This window comes from Andrographis paniculata, unplaced genomic scaffold (assembly GCF_009805555.1).
Source record: "Andrographis paniculata isolate CXL003 unplaced genomic scaffold, ASM980555v1 Contig80END, whole genome shotgun sequence".
Classification (NCBI taxonomy): Eukaryota; Viridiplantae; Streptophyta; class Magnoliopsida; order Lamiales; family Acanthaceae; genus Andrographis; species Andrographis paniculata.
In genome coordinates this window covers 1,113,152-1,128,556 of record NW_026137618.1, presented here as the reverse complement: position 1 = coordinate 1,128,556, position 15,405 = coordinate 1,113,152, and the positions used below count along the sequence as shown (strand labels likewise).

Here is a 15,405-nt window from a genome sequence, read left to right as displayed (position 1 = left end):
CCCTTCAATTAGGGATAGTAATTTAGGGGAGGTCCAATGCCTTGTAAGGTGCTCCTGGCCTTATGGTCCTTGGGACTTGTGATCCAATTTCCAGAAGAATGCATGGTTTATTTTGATCGTCGTTGTAGAGTTCAGCAGTGGCATCCATTTGAAGTTTGGCACACTTTGTTATTGCCAATTGAAATTTACGGGCTCGGCTCCTAGTGATTGGTCCAGGAGGAATTATGATTGGGTCCGATTCCGTCATGATGGTCACATCATCCCCCCTCTCTTGAAAAGGTTGTCCCATCAACCTCTCGTCACCTACATCAAACGGAGACAAGTCAGAAACATTAAATGTAGCATGGACATTATACTCACCTGGGAGGTCTAGTTTGTAGGCATTATCGTTGATGCGTTCAACGACTTGAAAGGGACCATCGCCTCGTGGGGACAACTTAGACTTGCGTTGTGCCGGAAATCTCTCTTTTTGTTAGTGAAGCCACACCCAATCACCGGGTTGGAAGACAATCTTCTTGCGGTGACGATTAGCAGCTTTGGCATTCCACGCATTGGTGGCGTCAATTTCCTTTTGTACTGTCTTATGAAGCTCCTGAATCTTTTGTGCCCGATCCCTGAAATTAACATTTTGTCGCTCACTACATGGTAGTGGCAATAGGTCAACTGGAGAAAGTTGGTTGAAGCCGTACACTACTTCAAAAGGGGACATGTTAGTAGCACTATGGATAGCTCGATTATATGCAAACTCAACATGAGGGAGACAACTTTCCCAACTACGCAAATTCTTTTTGATAATACACCTAAGGAGAGTGCCTAGGGTGCGATTTGTTACTTCCGTTTGACCATCTGTTTGTGGGTGATATGAGGTAGAAAAGAGAAGTTTTGTCCCTAATTTTCCCCAAAAGTTTTTCCAGAAAAAGCTTAAGAATTTAGTGTCCCTATCAGATACAATCGTACGGGGAATTCCATGCATTCTAACTACTTCTTTGAAAAACAAATTAGCAATATGCATTGCGTCATTCGTCTTATTGCAAGGAATAAAGTGGGACATTTTTGAAAACCTATTGACAACAACCATGATAGAGTCCTTACCTTCTTTTGTACGAGGTAGCCCCAAAATGAAGTCCATACTCAAATCTACCCAAGGTGTGTCGGGTGTAGGCAGGGGCTTATATAAACCATGTGGTAGCGTTGTGGATTTGGCTTGTCTACATGTAATGCAACGTGTAATGTGTTGTTCCACGTCCGCACGCATCCCTGGCCAATAAATTTTTTCCTGCAAAAGTTTAAGAGTTTTGGTGGCTCCAAAATGCCCCATGAGTCCACCTTCATGGACTTCGTGAGTTAAAACAGTTCGAATAGAACCTTGTGGAATACACAACTGGTTAGCCTTATACAAATAGCCCTCATGCAAATAGAAATCTTTAAATCCACTGTTGGAACACTTATTGAAGATGTCAGAAAAATCTATGTCATTTGCATACAATGATTTTACCTGTGAAAACCCTAGCAATTGAGAAGTCAAAATTGTAAGAATGTGAGTGCGCCTAGAGAGTGCGTCAGCTACGAAATTATCCTTTCCCTTCTTATATTTTATCACATAAGGGAATGTATCAACAAAAGAAATCCATCTGGCATGCCTCTTATTTAGTTTAGCCTGAGTTTTTATATGCTTAAGGGACTCGTGATCTGAGTGGATAACAAATTCCTTTGGCAAAAGATAATGCTGCCATACCTGAAGTGCACGAACCAAGGCATATAACTCCTTGTCGTAAGTTGGGTAGTTCAAGGTTGCGCCACCTAGCTTCTCGCTGAAGTATGCAATAGGTTGGCGATTTTGCATTAGAACGGCTCCAATACCCACACCTGAAGCATCACATTCAAGTTCAAATGTTAGTTCAAAGTTCGGGAGTTTAAGAATTGGGGCATGAGTTAACAAATATTTCAGCTTGTCGAAGGCTTGTTGTTGCGCTTCTCCCCAACTAAACAATTCATCCTTGCGAATAACAGCAGTGAGAGGGGCTGCAATAGTACTAAAATCACGAATAAACCTTCGGTAGAATCCCGCCAAGCCATGGAAACTACGAACTTCACGAACAGTAGTAGGGACAGGCCACTCCTGGATGGCTCTAATCTTCTCCTCATCGACTTGTATTCCCTGTGCGCTAACAACATAGCCAAGGAATAGACAACTAGAAACACAAAATGCACATTTTTCAACATTTGCATAAAGTTTGTTCTGCCGCAATAAAGTGAAAACTTCTCTCACATGCTCAATGTGTGCAGATAAGTCCTTACTATAGATCAAGATGTCATCAAAGTAAACAACCACAAACCTTCCTATGCAAGGTCTAAGAACATGATTTATCAATCTCATAAAGGTACTAGGGGCATTAGTTAAGCCAAAAGGCATGACAGTCCACTCATACAGCCCTAGCTTAGTTTTGAAAGCAGTTTTCCACTTATCTCCTTCTCTCATTCTTATCTGATGGTAACCACTTTTAAGATCAATTTTTGTAAAAAGAGCAGCACCCTGAAGTTCATCAAGCATATCATCTAATCTAGGAATAGGATGTCTATACTTAATAGTAATTGCATTTATTGCTCTACAATCTACACACATACGCCACTTACCATCCTTCTTTGGAACGAGGAGTACCGGTACAGAACATGGACTAAGGCTCTCACGCACCCAGCCTTTATCTAACAAGTCTTGGATTTGCCTTTGGATCTCTTTGGTCTCATCTGGGTTGGCCCTATATGCCGGCCTATTTGGCAATTGAGCACCATGTATGAAATCAATCTGATGTTCAATACCACGGACTGGGGGCAACTCGCTTGGTAGTTCCTTGGGTAGTACATCAGAAAATTCCTGCAAAACAGGATAGAACTCTGGAGGCAAGTTAGATTGCAAATCATAAGCTGTAAGGAGATTAAACTTACAAAGCAAAATGTAAATCCTATCACTCTCATCCTCTTCAATGGATCTAATATCCTTTCGAGTGAGAAATATGGCCTGGTCACTGTTCCTCCCCATTTGGGAAAGGGTATCTTTGGTAGGTACTCCCTTACTTTTCTCTCGTTTTTCTGAAGGGATCACTCTTGGAACTCGCGATGGAGCGGTCGTAGACGAACTTGCCATGGAATTTATGTCTGCCTCTTGTATGGAGCTTTGAGTTCCCGCTTATTTTGAGACTTTCTCCATAGCCATCATTTCTTGAACATGGTTTTTTTGTATCACTTCCTGATCCGTGTGGGCTTCTTGGGGGGTAAGGGGAGTCAAAGTGATCTTTTTGCCCTCATGTGTGAGCGTAAAAGTATTTTCCTTCCCAAAGTAGGTGACATTGCGATCAAATTGCCAAGGCCGTCCAAGTAGTATGTGGCAAGCCTGCATTGGCACAACATCGCATACAACCTGGTCCATATAACCACGAATTCGGAAGGTTACCTCAACTTGTTTATTTACTCGTAGTTCCCCATTATTGGTCAACCACTGCAATCGATAGGGTCGCGGATGGGGCTTGGTGACAAGGTTCAACTTTTTGACCAATGTCTCAATAACCACATTGGTGCAGCTTCCGTTATCAATTATCATGCTGCAAATCTTGCCTTCGATTTTGCAACGACAGTGGAAGATGTTCTCTCTTTGCATTTGGGTTGGTTCCTCCTTTTGAAATGTACTAAGAGACCGCAGAGTTACCACCGTGATTTTGGAGTATTCATCATCTTCTTCAACAGTACTTTCCTCACATTCAAGAATTTGCTCACCATCTACATCTCCTTCATCGTCGGTGACGACTTCACCCGCATCCGTCAAGATCATGGCCTTCTTGTTCGGGCACTCAGAGGCATAGTGCCCTTTCCCTTGACACCGAAAACAGGTAATTTCACGGTTTCGGGGATTCTTGCCATGGACATATTCCTTTTGTGGGTTTCGAGTTGTGCCAACATGCGCAACACTTTTTCCCTTGTCAACATTAGAAAATTTATTGACGTTAGTATTAGGGATACCTCGGGGCTCCAAGATAGTTTGGGTAGACCGGGGTGGTGGTCGATTGAAAGAATCCGCTCGCCCCTTTCGCTTGCGTTGTTTCTCCAATAAAATCGCACGTTGGAGCAATTCCGACAAGTCAACATACGGGTGTAGCTCTAGAGTATCTCTCAAATCTCGGTTGATTCCACTCATGAATCAAGCCATGGTTGCTTCAGGATCCTCCACAATATCAGACCGCATCATGGCTGTCTCAACCTCTTTGTAATACTCCTCTACACTTCTGTTACCTTGAGACATTTGTTGAACTCGTTCGTGTAGCTCCCTCCTATACCAGGATGGTACGAATCGTTTCCTCAGAGCCTTTTTTAGCCCATCCCATGTGGTGATCCGGGCCTTCCCTTCTCGCCTTCGTTTCGTACTTAGTTGTTCCCACCAATTAAGGGCATAGTGGGTGAACTCCATTACAACAATTCTCGTCCATTGCTTATCATCATATGTAGAGCAATCTCGAATCAACTCCATCTTCTTCTCCCAATCAAGATAAACATCTGGGTCAGAATTCCCATTGAAAGAAGGAATGTTGAACTTCAAGTTCCTCATAGGATCTTGATTTCGGTTGTCTCTATTTGGAGGGGGTGGCTCCCATTCTTCATCAAAATTTTCAGAAGCGTCTTCCCTACCTCGGTATATAGGATTCCGCCTTGCAGATCGACTAGCGTCGGGGGCGGGTCGGCCCTGCTGTCGCTCAGTTGTCAATTCCCGAATAGATTGAGCAAGATCAGCCAACATTGAGTGTACGGTGTCCATCTCGTCAGTAAGTTGCTTCGTGAATTGTGCTTCCAATGCTTTGGATAGCGCTGCGATTTGAGGATTAGGGCGCTCGTCTGGGTGTTCTTCACCTGCCATCAAAGAAAAAATGTAAAAGAACAAGGGTATATCCTCACACAAGTTTCTCCTCTCTTGAATCGCGCTCTCCGGTATGTAATGATCTCGCCACAAACACTCTTTCACTCCGCTCGTGTTTCACTCACTTAAATAAAACTGGTCAACGACCCAATGCAATTCCCAAATCAAGAAATTTCAAGTAAAAATCACAAGTAATTAGACCTTTAGATAATCAAATAAAAATAGGAGAAATATTATAAATTTTTTTTTTTTGGAAAGAAGTGGATATGGATAATGGAAATGAAAATATTAAATAAAGAAAATTAAGAGAGAAAAAAAAATGTATGGAAAGAGAGAAAAGGGATAAGAATATATAGAAATATATTAATGTTATGTAGAAAAGGAAAACAAAATATTCTCAAGTCTTTTTTTTTTTTTTTCAACTTTTCTTTTTTGTATTTTCTTTTTTTTTTCGGATTTTTTTTTTTTCGGATTTTTTTTTTGTTTTCAAATATGAACCGTGATATCAATCAAGAGATTGTATAAACTAGCTCTGATACCAGATGATGCGAACTTGCCAAGGATAACAGTTCGGATCGAATTCCACAAGAATAAGTAACAAAAATATTGTAGATTTGGATAGAGTAAGGGATGGATGGCTATATATATATATATCTATATTAATGGAGATAAACTGGACTCTCTTGAATTGAGAGGTAGTCGGGAAGGCAACACGAGAGATCAAGCTCACGTATCACAATCCTCTAAACAAGCTGACAATACAAGCTAAGGCAAGAATAGTTCCAGTACTATTCGAGAGGCCACGACTTGTTTCAAATCACTCGAAACAACTCGATTTGGGGATATGAAGCTGTAACCGAATCACTCAAGATTACACTTAAAAAAGGCACAAGAATCGCTCTTGAAAAAAAAAACAGTTTATAAAATCTCTTTGTGGAATGAATAATCTTACAATGATAATCATGGGTCCTTTTATAGAGGAACCATGAAAATTTAAAAACAAGAAAGTACACTCTTAAAGGAAATAAAATCATATAGGGAATAATTATTATAATTAGCCTTATTTAGTATTATTGACCCATAATTCATGGCAATCCCATGATTATTGGTAATCCCTTGATCTATGGTATTCCTTCATTTAGGGGATATTGATTCATGGAATCCCTTCAATTAGGGATAGTAATTTAGGGGAGGTCCAATGCCTTGTAAGGTGCTCCTGGCCTTATGGTCCTTGGGACTTGTGATCCAATTTCCAGAAGAATGCATGGTTTATTTTGATCGTCGTTGTAGAGTTCAGCAGTGGCATCCATTTGAAGTTTGGCACACTTTGTTATTGCCAATTGAAATTTACGGGCTCGGCTCCTAGTGATTGGTCCATGAGGAATTATGATTGGGTCCAATTCCGTCATGATGGTCACATCATGTACCGTTGGCAGATGATTTAATGGACCATGCCTCTGGCACTCCCGACACCCTTTACCAAATCTGATACAATCATCAAATATCTTTGGCCAATAGAATCCCATACAATGAATAGCCCATCGCATATTTAATCCCGCTCGGTGTGCCTCACAAATTCCACCATTAACTTCTTCTATTACTTTGATGGATTCTTCTGGCCCCAAACACCTCAATAATACTCCTTCAAAGGTTCTCTTATATAGAACCCCTTCAATAAGCTGGAAACGTAATGCTTTCAATCGAATGCTCACAGGAGTCACAGAATTTGGTGATTCCAGATAAATCATAATCTCTGTTCTCCAATCATTATTGGTATCAACATTACCAATTATTTGCTGACAAGCATTCTGAGCCAAATTATCTGCTTGTCGATTCTCTGTTCTTGGTACATGCTCAATAAGCACCTCCGCAATTCTATATAATAGGTGATATACCAAATCTCGATATTGACGCAGATGAGGATAATTACAAGCGTACCGTTTTAACACCTGATTGATGACTGGTTGAGAATCTCCACAAATCATAACCGTCTGCGCTCCTTTGGCCACAAGTGCTTCCAGACCCAAAATAAATGATTCGTATTCGGCAGAATTATGAGTCATCTTCTCCATTTGAAGTTGCAAACTTATCTTGCGGGCTCCAGGTCCTTCTAATATAACTCCTGCTACTGATTTCCCTTTTGAACGAGAACCATCAAAAAACATTTTCCAAGGACTACTGCCTATATACGGCACCATTTTGTTTTCCACTGGTTCGTTGTTCGAAAATTCAGCCAACAACTTGGCCACAACCTGCCCTTTCACCGCTTTGATAGGTCGGTGTTGCAGCGCGAAAGGAGCTAACTTGATAGCCCATTTCATTAACCTTCCTTGCATGGTTGGTTTGTGCATAATTAATCTGATCATATCCACTTTGGAAACCACTTCGGTTTCTCTTGGCAGAATATAATGCTCCAACCGAGTACACGCAAAAACTAAAGAAAAACACATTTTCTCGGGCATAGTATAATTCAACTCTGGTCCTGCTAGAGTTTTGCTTAAATAATTAATAGCCCTTTCCTTATCGTCTTCCCATTCTTGTGGTAACAGACTGCTCATCACATCGAAACTGTTTGCTACAAACAGTCTAATAGGTTGATCTCCTCTTGGGGGAACCAACACGGGTGGTTTGGTTAATGCCTCTTGCTGCTCCGGACCCCAAGAGAAATCCGTTGCCTTATTCTTTAGTAACTTTGTGATGGGTTTTAACTTCCCTGCAGCATTTGATATGAAACGCCTTAGGTAATTTACCTTACCCAACAAACTTTGCACTTCTTTGACCGACCGAGGTGGTTGTACTGTCAAAACAGCCTTGGTTTTGTTTGCATCGACTTCTATCCCCTTTTCATGCACTAGAAAACCCAGGAAGTTTCCTGCCGAAACTCCAAAGGCACATTTGGTTGGATTCATCTTTAGGTTGTACTGCTTCATCCGCAAAAAAACATTTTTCAAATCCGCCAAGTGTGTATCAAAGTCTTTAGACTTAATGATCACATCATCAATATATACCTCCATGGATTGCCCGATAAGATCATGAAAGATGGTATTCATTGCCCATTGATAAGTTGCTTCGGCATTCTTTAAACCGAACGGCATAACCGTCCATTCGTAGATTCCTAAAGCTCCTAGGCATCTGAACGCGGTTTTGGGTATATCTTCCTCCGCTAGTGAGATTTGATTATACCCTGCATACCCGTCTATCAAGCTCAAAATTTGATGCCCTGCTGCCGAGTCGATCAACATATTGGCTATGGGCATCACATACTCATCCTTCAGAGTGGCTAAATTGAGTTCTTTAAAATCAATGCAGATCCGAATCTTTGGCATTCTTTTTGCTTACCAGAACAATATTGGCTAACCATTCTGCATACCGACATGGTTGAATGAATCCTACCTTCAATAATTTCTCAATCTCTTCTTTGATCTGGGGTAGCAATTCTGGACTAACTCTTATTGGTGGTTGCTTATATGGCCTAAACCCTTTCTTAATAAGCAACCTATGTTCTATCAAATCGTGTGCCAATCCGGGCATCTCGGAGTAATCCCATGCCATACACTCCATGTGAACCCGAATTAGCGTTACCATTTGCTCCTGCTGGTTTTTAGACAACAAACCACTTACCCTGACCATCTTGGGTACCTGTTCGGTTCCTACATTGTATTCAATGAGAGGATCCTGAGTTGACAAGGAAGGTTCTGTCGTTTCCAAGAGATCAGGCCAGCGAAAACCTTCTTTCTCGTCAACATTATTGTTGGAACCTTCCCTATTATGTAGTCTAACATTAATTGATTTAAATAAAACTGCCTAATCAGCTTGTCACATTTGCTTATTTCTTCCATAATTAAAATTTAATAAATGTAAATTTTTTGGCTAACAACAGAGCCATAAGACAGAAGAATGTTTCTAATGAAACACACAACCCTGCGCAATGAGCTTACAGCCCTTCCAGGGATATTCATCTACCACAGCTGTCTGTGAAATTGGAGGGTACGTACTCTGAATAAAGTACCGACTTTTCCACAACTTCTATGGAGCCGAACGGATTTGTGTTGGCGTCCATTCTGAACACTTGATCTCCTTCCTAAAATATGATATGCTGATGGAAAAAAGAAGACACGCATTTGGAAGCATGAATCCAATCTCGTCCTAATAAGACCGAGTAAGTGGTGTTGGCATCCACCACAAAAAATAACCGTTGAAATCACTTTCGGTCCAACTTCAATAAAAGCTACTATCATCCCTTCTGGTTTCGTTGGTTGCCCCGTGAAGCTTGTCATCTCGATATCTACTGGAGACAAATCACCAATTTCTTTGCCCAACTTCCTCAATGTTTTGAGAGGCATGACGTTGAAGACAGCTCCATTATCAATGAAAACCTTGTTAATCGGCTTACCACAAATGTGAGCGTTAACATATAATGGTTTCAAGTGTGGGATTGCTCTTTCTGGTATAGGTGGAAAAACCATAGGTGGGGGACTGCCATGTGTATATCCGGGACTGCCAGCCATTGCAGCCCATTCTCGTTCCTCTTCCTCCAGCCTTGCCTAGATGGGCTCATCTTCTTCCTCTAACCACCGCATACCAGTCATCCTGACTTCAAACCCGGCTTTATCGGTTTTCACTATCTTGCTGCGTAAAGCCCTCGTTTCCACTGGAGCGAACGTCCCAAAGATTATTTCAGGAGCCTTCTCTTCGACAACTTCTATTTCGGGATCGATGTTGATCCGTCTACATAATTGACACCGAAAACACCTAGCCTTCTTGATAGGCCTTTCGATCTCCCTGTGCTCCTGTAATTGGTCGCTCGCATACCTGCGCTTAGCATTACGGATTTGTGTACGATTCATACTTGGAAATCGGGGATCTATGTCTATTGGTAGAGGCTTTCTGTTCCAACTCCACTTGTCATGGACTGGTTGTGGCTTGGGCGTTGGTCGATCTCGCACTACCGCTTTATCTTTCAACTCCACTTCAAAGGAACCATCATTTTTATCCCATTTTTCTGCCACTCTGGTTTCACAAACCTTGAATTTGTCCTCCTGAACAAAGTCTCGCTCCTTTTGCTTACGCTCCTTTCGCTTGGTATCTCTTTCATCATCTCTCTGTGTGTCTTGTGAAGATCGCACAGAGATTACAGCAGTAGTTACCTTTGGGAAGGGCTGCTGCTCTACTCCCATCGTCATGTATTTGAATCTCCCCGCTTTGATAGCCCTCTGAATTTCCTTTCGGAAATGCGTACACTGGTTAGTGTAATGCGTGAAAGAGTTATGCCACTTACAGTATGACCTTCCCTTTATTTCCTCTTTTGTTGCTAACCGCTGTCCTTTAGGGATACAAATTTGCCCATCCGCTAGCAGAATATCGAAGATTTCATCTGCCTTGGATGCGTCAAACGTTGGTTGTTCCCGCTCCTCTGCCCCTGGAAGGGGTTTCAGTTTAGAACACACATAAGGCTTGCCGTTTACAATTTCAGCTACCATTTCTTCAACGCTACTTCCCTGCTCATCATCTGGCACATACATTTCTGTATCGACAATGGCCATCTATTGGACCTTATTCCGCCGAAAGTTGTGATCTTTTTTTCTAAAAAGAGATTCCAACATTCCCGCATTGGATGCTAAACTGGCCAGATCTTGAACATCATGGGCTGTCAAAGCCTCCCGTAGTCTGGTATGCATATTCCTGACCACCAAATTGGTCATCTTGGTCTCCTCAATGACTGTCGGGCAACGTCCTTCATAAGTCGTATTCGCTCTATGAATTGGTAGGCGGTCTCCTCTGGCATCTGCCGGATCTCCAAGAGATCTGTGAGTGAGACCGTCGGGAGAGGATTAAAGAACTTTGCATGAAAAGCTGGTTACAAACCTTCCCAAGTTTGCACCTGTCCTAGCGGAAGATTGGCAAACCAGGAGAAAATTGTTCTTCTGAGAGATAATCCAAACAACTGTAATTTGTGAAACAGATTATTGCCCATTTCCCCCAATTGAGCCGTGAAGCGCCCCACGTGCTCAATGGTTGAAGCTCCATATTCTCCCGAGAAAGAGTGGAAATCTGGTGGCCTATAATTCCTCGGAAGAGGATGCTTATTGATGATTCTCTCTGGAAATGGCCTTTGATATGCCGGCCTGTTCATCGTTTGAGTATTCATTCCGAAATGCACCCTCAAGACTTGAGCAATGTCTTCCAGATCCACTCTCGGTGGAATAGAGTCGAACACAGGAATGGGATTATGAGCCTGACCTCCCAATCTTTCTTCTCTGGGGACGGTTGGCTCGGCTCTGATACCCAGTGGAACATTATTTGGGTATGTCAAAAGAGTCTTTCCCCTGTCAACCCTAGTAGTGGCACTTGGAACAGTGCTATCTACATATGAAGGTCCCGCAAAATTTGCTTGTAATCTGGATGGTGACATCCCTGGTGGTGACTGAGTGCGTTGAAGAGTAACCCTTGATAAAGCTTGATCTAACATACTTTGCATGAGGTTTTGTTGCTCACGCAATATGAGATTTTTTTGCTCATGCAACAAGTTTTGCATAGCCAGAGTTTGCTAATTGTTCAAGTGTTGAACATAAGACACCCAATCGGCGGGTGCTTGGGGAACTTCCCCTGCATTTGGCATGGCAGGTGGTGAAATGGTTTCTCCCACCGGTGTTGACGATGCTTGAGGTTGTGAGCCTGCCATATGGATCCTTCCGATGATTAGGGCGGACCTCAGTTGTATAAAATTCTCTCTTGACGTAGGATCAGCAATCTTGCTTTTCTCCCACTGTGGTCGCCAATTGTTGATGCCGTTTTCAACAATAAAAGTAAAATCCGAAAATAGAAATTATCTTCAAATTTGATAAAATAAATGTCTGAGATTAAGAATCTCTAGACACCGTATGATAGATAAATAAAATAGGAAAAATAAGTACTACAGACTGAAAAAATAAATGATGATCCCCAAAAGAAATTCCAATAAATTTGATGTTGATTGAAGATGGTTTCTAAAATAAATGATGATCCCCAAAAGAAATTCCAATAAATTTGATGTTGATTGAAGATGGTTTCTAAAATAAATGATGATCCCCAAAAGAAATTTCAATAAATTTGATGTTGATTGAAGATGGTTTCTTTAGGATATGAAACAACCTATTTAAAAACCTATGTCAACCGTCACAACCAGGTCGTGCCTTCATATCCGCCCACCGGTTGTAACCTCTTTCAACCGTCTTAAAACTGCTTTTTGCCCGACCTGCACACCTGCTGCTCTGTCTCATCTTGTCTGTCTTCTACTTGTCCGACCTCCGTATCAGTCATTTCTTCGCCCGAATTCATCTTACCCAACTTCGTGTGGATTGTCTCATCCTTCTTCGCCTGACTTCATTTTGCCCGACCTATATGTTGTCCGTCCTGGATGCATATCGTTTCCTTCGTCTGTCCTCTCCTTGCCCGACTTCATACTCATAGGCTTTTTCCGAGGAAACCCATCTCTTAATAATACTTGGGCTCATATTAGACCCATTTTTAAGGTCCCACTTCTATTGATAGGCCCATTAGACTCTACATCAATCCTTAATCCAAGTTTATAGGCTCATTAGACTCTACACCAATCCTTAATTCAATTTTATAGGCCCATTCTCGAAAACCCTACATATTGATTTTTCTTACTCTAACACATATAGTATAGAAAATCTTAGAGTTAACAATATGTAAATCTTTTGTTTATAGAGTAATGGATAATAGTTTGTCACAATATTTGCAATAAATTAAACTAGAATGTATTAATTAATTAAAATAAAATCAAAATTATATTATTTATAATGTGACGTTAAATAATAATGAAAAAATTTCATAGAAACATATGTACCAATCAGGATGTTGCAAATATTTTTTATTTATGACATGATTTTAAATATTAAAAATATTCAATTAAAATACTTCTAGAAAGTAAAAAATATGGATGTTTTCATCATTTTTATTCTTACTTTACGTAGATGTGAATTAGATCCTATGACAGTGAAAAAATTGTAAATGTTACTATTACTTATTTGGTAACTTAAGAGTCCGAAAAATTGTATACATTAGTATTGTTTCTACGAATTGAAAATATTTTAGAAATTTTTATTATTTGTCCCTCAATTTAAATTATGCATGGAAAAATTTTATAACAATATTACTGTAACAAATTAAATTTACCATCATTTAATTGAAACAAAAAGTATAAAATAAAAATATTGTGGATATTATTGTTATTTGTGTCGCTACCTTAGATAGTGACAAAAAGCAATTTGTGTCATTCTCCACAAATAATACACATGGGACACTCATTGCAAGAAACTATAACTTAACATCGTCACTAAATAGTTATAGCTATTAATTGTCGTGGAACTTAATTCGAAATCAAATTTCGGTAGTAATTAATATAACATTACTTATTTTTTCATACAGCAAGTTTAATTAAATACAATAACAATAACCAGAAAAATAATAATATTTAATGTAATATAAAAGTAGGAGCGATTATGAATATGACTAATTTTCCATTGTATTATAAGGAACTGTGTAAAATTTTGTAATTCAAGCTATTCAATTTTCCTCAAAATTTTTGATTCATGATAAACAAATACCCCTAAGTTGTACCATTTATATATGTTTATACCTATAGTTGTACGATTTATATATGTTTCATGGATTGGTTGTTTTTTTAGTTTTTAGTACAAGTATGTTACCGACAACATATATTTTTAAATTTTTGTTTCAATCACATTTATTTTATGTTTAATTTTGTAATTAACCATGAGTATTTTTACTTATTGTGTGTGATCACATCTTATCTGCTCTAGCATAATACATGAACATGTATACAATAATAATTAACAATTGTAGACGCAAGTGCAGATAGAACCGGAGGGGTTGACCGTGCAGAAGCCATTGCCATTGTACTGTTTTTGGCATTGTGCCTGGCATGTTCCGGTAACACAGCCAGTCTGACCATGGTTCAGCACCGCTGTGCATTTCTTCTGCCCACTCACTTCCTCGATTACGCTCCCGGCCATCACTTTAGTATATTGCATAATCATCATAACAGTCAATTAATTAATCATCTTGATAAAATGATTTTTTCCGGTCCTCACATGAACCAGTTTGAAAAAAAGATCATTTTGAGTCAATTATTAAGATAATAAGTTTTTTTGAAGAGATATATATACATTTTAGAAGATTCCATGATTTGAAATATTGGTAAACTCCTAACAGATTGGCATAAAATAAGTGCGATAACAAATTGATTTTAGACAATAGAAGTTATAATTATTATTATTTATATTAGTACATAAAAATTTATAAGAAAAAGAAAAAAATTATTGTTTAATTAAAATCCCTATGCATTAATAAGATTTATTGATCCCCGCAACATTATTAATGTTTATAGATTTTGCAATATGTATGTATGCACCTGCCAAAATGAGTAAAAGCACACCAAACATCATGTTCTTTGCCATAGCCACTTAATAAGGTAAATGAATTATGTTGTGGTTATTGTATATGTCGTTAGTTTTATAACTGTTGTGCATGATGGAGTATGTCTTGTGTTATTATTTATACTTCAAACTTACCTACTTCTGAATAAGGTTATGCCAGTGAGATTACAAAATTGCATTAATCAAGAATCATTTATTTGATAAATCTCTACTTGTAATTTCTTACACATTATTGGTGTAATACCCACCCATATGCATGCAATCGTCTTTTGCAACAAATTAAAATCTACTTGTAATTTGTGACAAATTATTGGTGTAATACCCACCCATATGCAATTGTATTTTGCAACAAATTCAAATCTTCTTGCGAATTATGTTGGCAACAAAACGTTTACTGATTTTGGATATCATAAGAAGTTGATCTTCGTAATAGGGAATATATGATTTATTAATTTTGTAAAATCACCATGATTGGATTCGGCATCATTTAACTACATTTCAATAAAATTTATTTGATTAGGATTCTATAATTATTTTTTTTAGTTCTACTATGCAATATTTATATTTTATTACTAAATATCATATTAAAATAATATTAAACAAAATAATAAAACACATACACATACAAGCACCCGAAGTATATATAAAAGAGCAGTGGGGCTCCAATGAATAATTTCGAAAACGGGATGTTATGTACAAAAAGAGATGTTAATGATGACACTAACTCAAACTCGGATATAGAGAATTAGAAGCTATGATGGTTAGAAGAAGAGAAAGCCCCCTAAGACTAGAACTTTCTATTTCTTGCTGCAAAAGTTGTGCCCTCTTTACTAAGTGATACACAAATACATCCCTTTCTACCTACTTCTCTCAGCAATATACAATACATTCCACATTTACTTAATTAACTCACAGACCCCAACCGTTTTACTCTGTATCAACACATATGACTTGTATATTGTCTATGAGAGGGTATATTTTCTAACTTTTTTTTGCATTCTAATGATATATATATATATATATTAATGGATTTTTTTTCAAAAT

The 15,405-nt window shown here is 39.0% G+C and overlaps 2 protein-coding genes and 1 pseudogene across 2 annotated transcripts; all 3 read right to left on the bottom strand.

Annotated features, from left to right (window-relative positions):
- Positions 1 to 22: 22 nt before the first annotated feature.
- On the bottom strand, positions 23 to 4,900 carry LOC127240899 (uncharacterized; annotated as a pseudogene).
- A 1,184-nt stretch (positions 4,901 to 6,084) lies between these two features.
- Positions 6,085 to 9,408, bottom strand: LOC127240898 (uncharacterized). Its single transcript, XM_051259749.1, has 4 exons — positions 9,094 to 9,408; positions 8,910 to 8,981; positions 8,240 to 8,539; positions 6,085 to 8,169 (listed from the first exon to the last, which is right to left on the bottom strand). The coding sequence occupies exons 1-4, from the start codon at positions 9,406 to 9,408 to the stop codon at positions 6,085 to 6,087; spliced, it is 2,772 nt and encodes a 923-aa protein (XP_051115706.1).
- A 1,190-nt stretch (positions 9,409 to 10,598) lies between these two features.
- On the bottom strand, positions 10,599 to 11,369 carry LOC127240897 (uncharacterized). Its single transcript, XM_051259748.1, has 2 exons — positions 10,766 to 11,369; positions 10,599 to 10,705 (listed from the first exon to the last, which is right to left on the bottom strand). The coding sequence occupies exons 1-2, from the start codon at positions 11,367 to 11,369 to the stop codon at positions 10,599 to 10,601; spliced, it is 711 nt and encodes a 236-aa protein (XP_051115705.1).
- Between the last annotated feature and the right edge of the window lie 4,036 nt (positions 11,370 to 15,405).

Coding starts and splice junctions, on each gene's coding strand:
- LOC127240898 (XM_051259749.1), bottom strand. CDS start 9,408: ATGGCTGGCAGTCCCGGATATACACATGGCAGTCCCCCACCTATGGTT. Junction 8,982..9,093: donor GACCGAAAGTGATTTCAACG/GTTATTTTTTGT, acceptor ATCATATTTTAG/GAAGGAGATCAAGTGTTCAG. Junction 8,170..8,239: donor GGTTAGCCAATATTGTTCTG/GTAAGCAAAAAG, acceptor GCCACTCTGAAG/GATGAGTATGTGATGCCCAT.
- LOC127240897 (XM_051259748.1), bottom strand. CDS start 11,369: ATGTTAGATCAAGCTTTATCAAGGGTTACTCTTCAACGCACTCAGTCA. Junction 10,706..10,765: donor ACAGGTGCAAACTTGGGAAG/GTTTGTAACCAG, acceptor TCTCACTCACAG/ATCTCTTGGAGATCCGGCAG.